This window comes from Sphaeroforma arctica, assembly GCF_001186125.1.
Source record: "Sphaeroforma arctica JP610 unplaced genomic scaffold supercont1.105, whole genome shotgun sequence".
Taxonomy (NCBI): domain Eukaryota; class Ichthyosporea; order Ichthyophonida; genus Sphaeroforma; species Sphaeroforma arctica.
Genome location: NW_014040453.1, coordinates 20,892 through 32,431, shown reverse-complemented (window position 1 = coordinate 32,431; position 11,540 = coordinate 20,892). Strand labels below are relative to the sequence as shown.

Below are 11,540 nucleotides of genomic sequence, written 5' to 3'. Positions count from 1 at the left end.
CACTTTACAACTGTTTTATAATTTTTTATAAAATAAAATGAGAAAACGCGCTACATTTTCAGCTTAATATAATGCCCGTAGTGCCGTACGCATTGAAGCCTGAACAGGCTGCAGTCGCCAGTCAGGTGGCGTCAGCAGCGGACACTGGTGATTGGACTCCTGGTGAGACCTGGCCAAACCTGCTGGAGAAGTGGAGTTTGGAGAATACAACGCTGCACAAGTGCACATAGCCTTCTAAATAGACACACCGCAGCAGCCGAATTACGGCCTGAGAGTCAGAGTTCAGTCGTCTTCGTCCAGAATTTTGATTAAAAAATGACTAAATATAATAATATCCGACAGATGATTTATGATTACGATTATGTACTCATTAATACTTGATTCAACGATTTACTCTTGATGGCAGAAGACGAAGTCGACTACAAGGCAGGGGCTTGTGCTGTGTTGCCCAACACAACACACTCCACTTGTCTTGCATTGCTAACATCTTCTCGCCTAAACCTGCCTGTATAATACAACAGCGCAAGCGATCCAGCGTGTGGATGGTGTGGCGCTAACAACAAGTGCTACGGCACCGTACGCGTAAACTCGCAGTGCTCTGATCAGGACAGAGCAAATGAGGAATTCGGGGAGCCCGCCAAGGCTGGCGGAGTGATTGGTGCCGCGATAGGCGCCGTTGCAGGGCGGGTTTTGCTGGCCTCCTGATCAAGGTATGTATAGTAGTACAGTCTGGAACAGGTGTTTGCTGTGTATGGTGTGCCATATATTATACCTGGTCTCCAGGTCTTTCCTACTGTATTTAACCGGTATGAGTGGGCTTCCGTAGTGACAGTATTCCACGACCGTTACCGTGTTGCACTGACATCTTCGAGTATGCGTGAACAGTGTGAACGACTGCTTGCGATTGCGATGGAATAGTGCCGATGTATGTACATCCTAGGACCCTTGTCTTTTGTAAGTTCATTGCGTATAGATCTTTGTATGCTCCATGGAGACGTGCATTTGCTTCACGTATCTACTGTTCTATGTGGAAGAATGTGTCTGTTCGTGCATATGACACACGCTACTATCGACACCCTGGTGTTATTGAAATGATGCATCTACTTGGGAACACACGCAACTGACGAGGTCTCGCGAGTAGCATACCGGTAGAATGTAATAATTCTAAGGCGGCAGAATATGTGCACAGCGTCGGCTCGTACGGAGTTTTATATACAATGTGAGATTTTCGGCTTAAACTTTGCCAACAAATACTTGTGTTCCTATACTTTTTACCATATATTTTTAGGGTGCGCAACGGTCCATGGACAAGCGCGAGTTCACAACCGAGCACTAAATGCTTCAAATGGCAACCCTCCGCAAACCCGCACTTCGAGCCTCTCACGACCCAAACTGTAAATCCCTTCTACGCTGGTAGCCAGTAAATGTTGGTGTGAAGAGGCTTTTGCTGTGCAACGCTTCCATAATACATTGTATTGGTAGAACGAAACCCCCGTCGCACACTAGTACCGAGACTATACTCCACCGTATAAGCTACACATCGCGACTGTGCTGAGAGGAACGAGCACAACGTTATCAACCTCGTACATTCCATGTGGTGTATGGATGCATCCTGGAAGGCGCGCTGCACCACGTTCAAGCTAAATGACAGAGAACCGCAAAGATTGACACTGATATTGTGCTCACTGGTCACAATCCGACTACTCTACTCGGAGCACACACAAAACGGCACGGGAGCACCACCATGTGGCAGAATATGCACGCTGTGTTAACGTACAAAGGTGCGCTGTATGATATATCAACTATCAATAAACTCTCAATCGGAATTTTGAGCATGGATTTATACACTGGGGAAATGAATTCAGAGCTCGCCCACATATTAAAAAGAAATGAGCATACAGATTCGAATTGTAGACTCTCCGTGATCAAGGATCCGAGGTCGCCGGCATATTATATAAGGCACGAGATGGAGATCACCAGCAAATTATACAAGATATGAGATGCTCTTGCACGTATAACGTATTCCCGTTGTCCTCTTCCGCGGAATGCTACATGCAATGTAGCATTCATAAATATGTATATCGCTAGAATCATTTGGTTCCCCAACTTTTTTGGAGTATACTCTGGAGCATAGTCAAATAGCTATCCCAGTTCCCAGTTCCCACCCCAACTTTTGTATATTGTTTGTTGGCAAAAAAAAAGTGACACCTGTATTGAAATCGATGTCGTGTGCAATTTTTTAAGCCATGAAGCCCATGATATCATTTATTTATTTATTTATAAGAAGCCGTGTCATTTACACTGAATTTTGAACGTGAGCCTTGTCCGAGATTGCTTGCGAATACTTCCGTTACAACATTTGCAACGGTCAGCAAGCGGTAGCAAATTGACCTGTTCTAAATTTGCGCCCACATAGAACCATATGCCATTAAATGTCAGTGCAGGACAAAAAAACATCCACAAATACTCGCGAATAATTATCTCGTATAATAGCCTGTGCTAAACTATATTCTGTTATGATTTCACTTAGTATTAGTGCATCTTCGCATCCCTGCTCGACATGCTCACGAACCATAATATGTGGTGAGCCCGTGTTATGTGTCGTGGTTAACTCAAAGCCAATATATACCTGTTATCAACACATAATCTGCGGGGAGCAGGAGTTGTTCGCCTTGAATGGGTTTGCCTACCTTTCAGATCACGCTCGGTACTTTGTTCGAGAGTGGGCACTGTCAAACTTTTCAAGACGTAAAAGACATGAGACGGAAGTGGCCCTGCTGGCAGAAGTAGTTGCAGATAGTGTGCGCAAAGTAAACAATGGGTGGGTGGATACCTCAGCCACTACTGTTACAAATTCTGAAGGTTTAACCGATGATGCTGAACGGTATCCTGACGATGTCGCACCAACTAAAAGGGTGCGGCCGGAGCAGGATGTGCGGAGTCAGACAATGATCCTGGATGATTGGAAAACTTATGATTCGCCCTGGTCTACGGTGAATAACTTTCCAGACTCTGTCGCATCTACCAGCATTGCTCAGCGCATGATACGAGATGCTTTGCTGAGTGAACCGGTTGAATCTCGGCATGAGTTGACAAGGTCAGAGACGGGACAAACATAGGAACATATATGCAGCACCTTATAGGCAGCAAAATTAAGGGATATCAAAATATTGAGCACACAACGCTTTCTGTTGACGCTCAACTGGTCCCAGCTGTCATAACTATTTGCTTCACTTTAAAACTACTGCGGATAAGAAGTCTATAGTTACACGCCGAGTACGCTATGATATGTAAGTGAACTAATTTTTAAACGTGGGCTCGAAGCGAGATTAGAGAAAGCGTTAGTTCGACATGATCCTTCACTTACTGCGGCATACGACTACATATATTTGTAGTCAGAGATTGCTTCATTGCACATCGTTTGGTCACAAACAGCGATGACAGTGGGTCGACTATCCATACGGCGTATTTAATACATGCCAACGAAGTCTACGCTGTCGACGCTCATGGCTTATCCAGGAGATAAGGAACAGACGGAGGTCGGATCGAAGTGCCCCATTTCCTACTATTTAGTTATTAAACAAATTACAACTGTATGCACCAACAGAAACTAACTATTTTTAAGAATATATTGCAAATATACTAAATGGAAGCCTTTTTGGTATATGTTATAGTCAATCTTTCTGTTCTGTCGCATTGGATTTATGACTATGAGTTTTAAAACGTGCCATATAATAGCCGTATAGCGTACAGTAGCCGTATAGCGTAGAGTTTCTAAGTCATGGTGCATTATTAGCGGCCTGTTCCATATTATATAAATATATGAAATTTGTGTGACCCACAGTATGACCGTGGATCCATAAGTCACAGCTACAAGAAGATGCTCCATATCATAAAAAAAATCATAAGCATGCTTCAAACACTGACCCACTGTTGTACATAGGAATTGAAAACTTTAGAGACCACTGACACGAGTAACTGGTGTATATGTTTCAGAAAGGTTGTTCTACTTCACAGAGCGAAGGACCATGAAATTGACATATGTGATAATGACACACGGCTCACGAGTCGTATCTCTATATAAACCAATAACGGTACGGCTGGCAGCACCAGTGGTCAGCTTCAATGCTTGCATGGTTTTGCAATTTTGAAATTGCTTCTGCCAGCTGATTTTTATTTTTCTCTTTTTTGTTCGAAGTTTATTGCAGTATATGTTGGTTTTCTACATCATTCTTATCCTATGAGCTAGACTTGAATCTTAGAATAGTTCGGATGGTGGCGCTCTGTTGTAAGTATCAATTTATATGGGTTCCATCTAATGAACAGATGTTATTTTGTGAGTATATATTTTGTTGATAACCTTATTGCGATAGAAGGTAGAAAAGGACTCTTGTACGTCTATGTTAGGTGTCGATCAGCCATCCTCAAGGACAATAAAAGACTGTCACTTGAGGGCGGGTCAAGTAGAACTACTGTCGGATGTCTAGTTCCATCCCAGGTTTCAGGTTGAATGAAGACCCTACCCAATGTAATGGTGTTTAAGTTTCATTCTACCGAATTGGAATCCAGAACTGAGAAGTCAGAAGTATTTAAGGTGATAGTCACTGATAGAAATGATAAGGGGGGGGGGGGGATTGTTGCTCTTAACATTTTGATTTATTGTAGGCTGTGCAAAGTGCTCAGTAGTCCGGTATTTATTTAGTATTTCGTATTTGCATTTTTAATTTTATAGACAGCAGTAGATATAAGATAGTATAGTAGATACTAGATAGAGTCTATAAATTCCTTGAAATCTAGAGTAGATCAGCTATTCATATTTATAAACACACAAAATTGAAAATTTGTACATAGAAATAGTATTTTGTTTTGACGTTTTTTTCTTTCTTCAAATTTCATATTTGACCCGTTTGTTTTGTTGCTCTTTTTATATATACTTTTTTTGGTTGTTTTTAAACAATAAACAAATACAGTACAAACATATCATATGAAATATTTATCTATTTTTTAATAAAACAATTCATGTTTGCCAAATGCGAAAAAAAAATATAGATAAATACAATACCCGATGTATTTATTTCGGATGTTCCAATGACAATTTCAGAATTGTTGTATTTTAAAAATATTCTCGACATAGAAATTCTCATCAAATATGGTATTTTAAAAAAAACCCCAAATATGCTATAAAAAATACTGCTTTGCCTTTTTGTCTGGGCTGGTATATGACCGCACTTTTCGCGATGACGACATGTTCTGACCGTCGGAAACTACTTCGCTATGACGACATGTGCGGACGTCATGTCTTTTATTACAGTCAGAAGTACGATATACGTCATGATGAGAAGACATGTCTTTGTCGTATAAATAAATACCAGGCGAACTCGCGACGGTCGTTTATTTTTTAAATTTAATTTGGTTTTTTTTGAATTGAAATAACAAATATAATATATATTTTTTAAGGCGACATGTCGCGATATCGATAATTGGGGTCGCGGAAGTCGCGACTTGTCTTGTGGCCGACTCAAGATTGAATAAATTAGACCCGCTGAATGCCCCATCAGGACCTTCATCGATTATAATTAGACGATTACCAATGAGTGAACATGAAAATTCCAACAAAAAAAAAATCCGACTGTATCGCTGAGCCTGAATGCGAGTACATATTTATATCTATGCGACATACGACATGTTTCCGACGACACGTTGCGACGCTGGTTTAGTACTCTTACGGAGGAAGATCAAAACTCAAAAGGAACGACATTTCTGGAGACTCTGTCAAGCAAAATGCAAACAGCACCCCCCGAGAGCAAATCATAGAGTGCCTCAAGCTATCCCAGTGAACTCTTAGCATTTTCCTCCCCTATTCTAGTGCAAATAGGACATAATTCACTCCCACTGATATATAATTATTTTAAAGATGCCGACACCATTATTTTCTTTTTTAAAACACTTTGAAATAAACAAGTGCTGAATAGAAACTGCGAATAGCACCAAGATAAATATGAGGCGGTTGCGCTAGTTACAGCCGCAAAATACAGCAGCAAGTGGTTGTGGTCGATAGCACTTGTGCGGAAAGAAGAGATTATTTAAGTGCACAACTGGCCATAAATCGTTAACAGGTGTTGTCAGCTTTCAAAAATATCGGTAATATTAACCTCCAATGCCAATCTCTTAATAATGTGTTCGATTCCAACTGTATACATTGTTCATGGTCCAACTGGGTGTGTGCTTGTTACTTGCGTTCAAATGTCGCATATGAACGAAATAACTCCGGCAGGGCATTGAACTGTCATTGTGCACCGATAATCTACTAGACAATGATGCACATGTATGATCACAATGGCCATAGTATTGTCGCCAGCGATGTTTTTGGTATTACATTAATGTGTACCACTTTTTATTAACAGTTGGGTTCGAAAGGTCAAATGCACAAATGAGCAATTTGATTGTTCATGTTTTTAGTAGTATTTTTAAAACTGCGAATATGATACATAGCAGGTGGACTATATCACAAACATATGCAAGTATTATATCAAAATAAATTTAATGGCTGGAAATTGCTGCGTTTGCCCTGTGATAGTTGCTTTATGAGAGATCAAAAAAAAATCTGATGATATTTTGCAGCTCGAGTAATCAATACACATATTGTTGATGCTAACGAAAATCATTGCGATGTTGTACCGCTCGAAAACGTCAAAGTGGGGCTATCGATTCCTTTTGCAACTAAAACACAAATGACTTGTTGATATGGAGCTAACAACTTCATGCGACATCTGACACATACCGATAGCTTTTCGCTGTTACAAATCTCGGCAGATTGCAAGCGTATGAGACAAACCCAATCAAGAACGCACCGGAAAGTATGTTTCATAGGCAACGAACAGCTCGTGCAGACCAAGGTGTGTTTATGCAGTGGTTCCCCAACTGTTTTCGTCCTATTGTCCAAGCAGATTTTCTTCTTCTTCTAATTGATCTGTCGCTGCGTGCATAGTGCATACTCAAGAGCAACTAGCGAATGGCAATTGCCATGGATCTAATGGTAGGTAATTCTTTCAATGGGACACGATTGGGAATCGAATAGTGATATATTTCACTTCCGAGTCTATAGAAGGCAGGAGAAAATGATAGCTTTTAAAGATCATATAATATTGATTGCCTATCAGATGAAGAGTTGATATCGTTTTGAAACAACGAAACAATATTTATTTAAAAATAGTAGCGTTGATAATCAATATTTTTTAAAGTATAAGAAGTGAAGCAGTGTTGATTAACTTTCGATCACCTTGTCAAAAATTGAACTTTTCAAATACATAATATAAATACATAGGCCCTACACGTTATTTCAGCGCCACGCTTAATACATCGCTATACACGAATAACATAGAAGTTCTATAGTAATACCAACAAAATGATGTCTCTCCGGATGAGTACGTGCGAACTGCTCTGTTCTGCATGCACACGAGCAATTGGCAGCCGGGAACCTGTGCTTCATATCAAAGCAGGAGATGGAGCTCGTCAATACTGCTTCCATCACATCATATGTCCATTGGATGCGCTATTTAACACCGCTGGATACAGAGAACTGCCTGAGGCCGCTCAGCTGTTTCTTCGCGAGTGGGCATCGTCAAACTTTGCTCGAGTGAGACGGAAGGATTGGGAGGTGTACTTTCCGAGTGAACTGACAATAGCTGCAGACGCGCCCGAGGCGGAAAATAAAAAAAACTCAGAGAACGCGCACGATGCAGAAGGCGAAGAAATGAAGAGTACTGAAGCCATGGAGTTCACTAGTCCCCAAAAAGTGGAGACAGGACAACAAGCCTGTAAACGTTTGAAAGTAGTTACGGGCTCCATTGTAGATCTGCTTACTGTTAGCGGTACAACAACATTCGGGTTGAGATGGTCAACCGAAAACAGGAAAAACTCGTCCGACAGCGCCGCTGGCAGCATTGACGTGCGAACAGAAGTTGCAAATTCAAATTCGGACGTCTTTGATATTGAGCAGAAAATGGAAGCAGAACATATTCAGTCAACGACTGCGAAGGAACTCGACACAGCTACACGGCGCTGGGCTTCACCGAATATTAAGGAACGTGCTTCAATTTGCACGCCACCAGCAAATGACTTGAACACAACCACACAAGATGCATCGAAGGCTGTCCGAGGAACTTCCGGAGAAGGAGACGTGGCTACGACTGCACAAACTGAAGAGGATCGGGCTGGAAAAGAACAACAGAGAACCAGTACTGTATCCAATGATTCTCTTGCTGTTTTGACAACTGATTCCGTGGAACCAGCGGGGGTCTCAGGAGTGCGGGGAGAAAACAGCGTTAGCCCATCGACTAATCACGCCAGTTTGCTTTCGAATGTCGCATTTCAAGGGTCGCAAACATTTGAGTGTAAGTTCTCAGCGGATACTGCGCCAGTATCAGCCGGCAATCAAGGTACAGCGAGATCTCCGTCCAGGACGACACATGGTACTTTGGCTGTGGATGCATGTTGTTGCAGTGGGACAGGTGCGTTATGTAGTGTCTACTCGAGCAAACGAAACACGCAACCATGCGAAGCAATGGTGGCAGATTCCACTGAAAGTAGCAAAGCACCTGCTGGAATGGGTAGTTCAAGTGGTGGCAATATGTACGGGAGCGCCATTACGGCGTTTGACAGTAGTATGCAGGCTGTGGAAAATCTCCCAGCCATTGCCAAACCTGTGTCTGCTAATGAGTTGGAATTGTCTGGACACTCTGATGCACATTTCCTAACAGCCAGTGAAAGGGCCAAAGTGTACGAACCCCCATATTCAGAAGGCAACAGTGGGCAATATGGGATTGGCACAACACCTGCCTACCCATATGGTAGTGAAATAGCAGTATGCGGCACGACCTCCGCATACACAGCCTCGTGCTACAAGGCTGCACATCAACCTGGCGACGCCGAAAACATCACCAGAAGGCTTTCTACGCAACCATATGGTACAGCATCTTCACATCTCTGTTACGACTACGTCTACCAACCGCTGAGTGCAAAAGCGTTGCAAATTGGACAGCAGTACGAGCCCATCGTAGCCACTAAGTTATGGCAGTTGTCTCAGCAGGCACAGAATCGTCGTAGGCAACATGAGGTTACTCAACCACCTACAAGCATTCCTCCTCAAGCGATTTCTAGCTACCCGAGCAAAACAGAATATTACAAACATTTCCATCCGGGGATATACTCGCCTATACAGTGTGTAGGGAACCCAAGCTGGATGCCGACGCCAACAGTTATCAACCCCGCTTCCACTGCAGGCCAAGTTGCACCTCAGGAACAGGTGAACAGATATATTATGAACCAACCTAGTGGTCAGACACAACTCGCACTCTCCACCAGCAGGCGATATACGGATGGCAACGGATCGGAGTCAGAGGTGTCCATCAACACCCCATCAACGTCGGATCTTCTACCCAGCGGTGTGGGTTGGCGCGAGTACGCGTTGTCTGAGGATATCAGCAGAGACTCGGTCTATACTATTAAAAAGGTGCTCCGACGTTTGGGGTTGGTGACTACGGGGAATAAAGCGTCTCTGCTCCATCGAATAAAGAAAGAGGCCCAGTCTGAGCGGGCCTTTCCTGAGCGGATGCGGGTACGCCATTTCCAGCGGCGCAGAGCAGAGTCTGCAGCAGAGTCGGAGGCAGGCGCTGTGAAGGAGACGGTTCTGCAGGAGTTGCGCGATGGTAATCTACAGGCAAAAAGACTAGACCAATTGAAAGGCTTGTGCAGACAGCTTAGAATTTGCGTCGGTGGAACGAAGGCAGAGATCATTTCGCGGTTGCAGCGATACGGCGAGGAGGATGATGCTAGGGCACTGGAAGCCGTATGGGACACGGAACACACACAGGTACACACATAGCGCAGCGTGGTGTGGGTGTGGCGGCATTGGGGACGTATGCTTGGGGTATTAATATATGACGCACGTACGGAGTAGAATTTCAGATGGCGTGATATTGTAACTAGCAATGTTCGAGACTACTCGACACCGAGAACGGAGGTAGCAGGCTCTAGTGCAAGTGACAACTGTCTCCTCAGTGAAAGGGCAATGGGTCTGGATAGCCTGATTGGAACCACAGCACCATTTGACACTTCAACGATCACGGATGTAAACCCGTGCAGAGATTTTCTGCACACGGGGCGCGCGTTGTTGGGTTTATCTACTACAATATAATGCAAAGATAGCACCAAGGATTTTGTCAAATATACAATATTCAACCTTGTATCAATGGAGGTCAAATTCAGTTATTCACCCACCACAATACAATATGAAGATGGGCCGCACCATGTGCATGGTATTAAAAGTGCTACTTTCAATTATCTATCGGTGGAGGTCATTCATAGAATTCCAAGGCGCCATACAAAACAAATATCCAACAAGGATCTACCGCAGCACCGACTTCCCGTTTGCATTATAGGGACATCAGTGTCAGACTCGTATGTTAAACTAATAAAACTGATAAAATGTACTTGACATTGCCTGGCCTGTTACCAGCTAGAAAGTCGCGTGTCTCGGAGTGTCAGCATTCATTGAGAAATCCGATCTACCACACTTTGCATACGTGGGTGTAGTAGTACTCAACGATACTGCACGGAGATTACTATCTGCGGTAGTGCATGCTGGTAACTGGTCGAGTAATATCACACTGCGCAACGTGGAAATTTAAATTAACTGCAAAAGAACCGGTCACGCCAATGAAACGAAGTCTAGCAGTCAACTACGGTGTTGAATACAGAGATATCATTGAGGGTTTGTTTGATGTAGAATGGGGTTTAACATACTACGAACGCTACACGAAGAGATTGAAGTCGCCCTCTGGTGTGGGTAACGTCAAAGTATCAGACAATGATGAGCCGTAGATGAGCGGTCAGAGTGTTTATCCTTAATACTTTGGTCCTCTCTGAGTAGTTAGTGCTATAGCCACCAAACATTCAGTGGAACTTCCGCTGGAGATTTGAGACCGTATGCGGCTTATGGGCACGCCTGCACCGATTCGAGGGGACCCCATAACTATGTTGCGCGAGTAGTTGGAGAGGTCTCACGGTCGAACAGCGGCCTTAGTGTCATACAATAGGCCGAGACAATACACAGTAGCGCATGGCAGCCATAAAAGGTACTCCAAAGTAAGTCACAACGCTAAATTCTTGAACGACAACAAATGGTGTGCGTTGTATAGTAACAGTTGGCATATCCGCACTATTTGTTACACGCCGATATCCAAACATGCTTAAACTCAAAACTTTGAGTTCAACTGAAGTCATCCACAAGTATTCGTTAAAACAATTAGAAAAAAGTAAGCAATAAGCTATATAAACAGAAATAGGAACGCAAGTAAATCGACAAAAGTTTATAGGAGGTAATATATAATTATCATATTTGTACATACGAATATATATATATATATATATATTTAAACCCACACACACACAACCACGCACACACACACACACACACATATATATATATATATAATTACACACACACACATAGTATATATCTAATAAATATTAATATATAC

The 11,540-nt window shown here is 42.8% G+C and overlaps 3 protein-coding genes across 3 annotated transcripts; all 3 read left to right on the top strand.

Moving 5' to 3' along the window:
* Positions 1-71: 71 nt before the first annotated feature.
* SARC_02359 (hypothetical protein) lies at positions 72-705 on the top strand (the record flags this gene model as incomplete). Its single annotated transcript, XM_014303880.1, has 2 exons — positions 72-220; positions 522-705. The coding sequence occupies 2 exons, from the start codon at positions 72-74 to the stop codon at positions 703-705; spliced, it is 333 nt and encodes a 110-aa protein (XP_014159355.1).
* Positions 706-2,516: 1,811 nt separating this feature from the next.
* SARC_02358 (hypothetical protein) lies at positions 2,517-3,119 on the top strand (the record flags this gene model as incomplete). Its single annotated transcript, XM_014303879.1, has 2 exons — positions 2,517-2,583; positions 2,698-3,119. 2 exons carry the CDS (start codon positions 2,517-2,519, stop codon positions 3,117-3,119), a joined length of 489 nt encoding a protein of 162 aa, XP_014159354.1.
* Positions 3,120-7,405: 4,286 nt separating this feature from the next.
* On the top strand, positions 7,406-9,883 carry SARC_02357 (hypothetical protein; the record flags this gene model as incomplete). The annotated part of the gene is made up of 1 exon (XM_014303878.1): positions 7,406-9,883. One exon carries the CDS (start codon positions 7,406-7,408, stop codon positions 9,881-9,883), a length of 2,478 nt encoding a protein of 825 aa, XP_014159353.1.
* Positions 9,884-11,540: the final 1,657 nt, after the last annotated feature.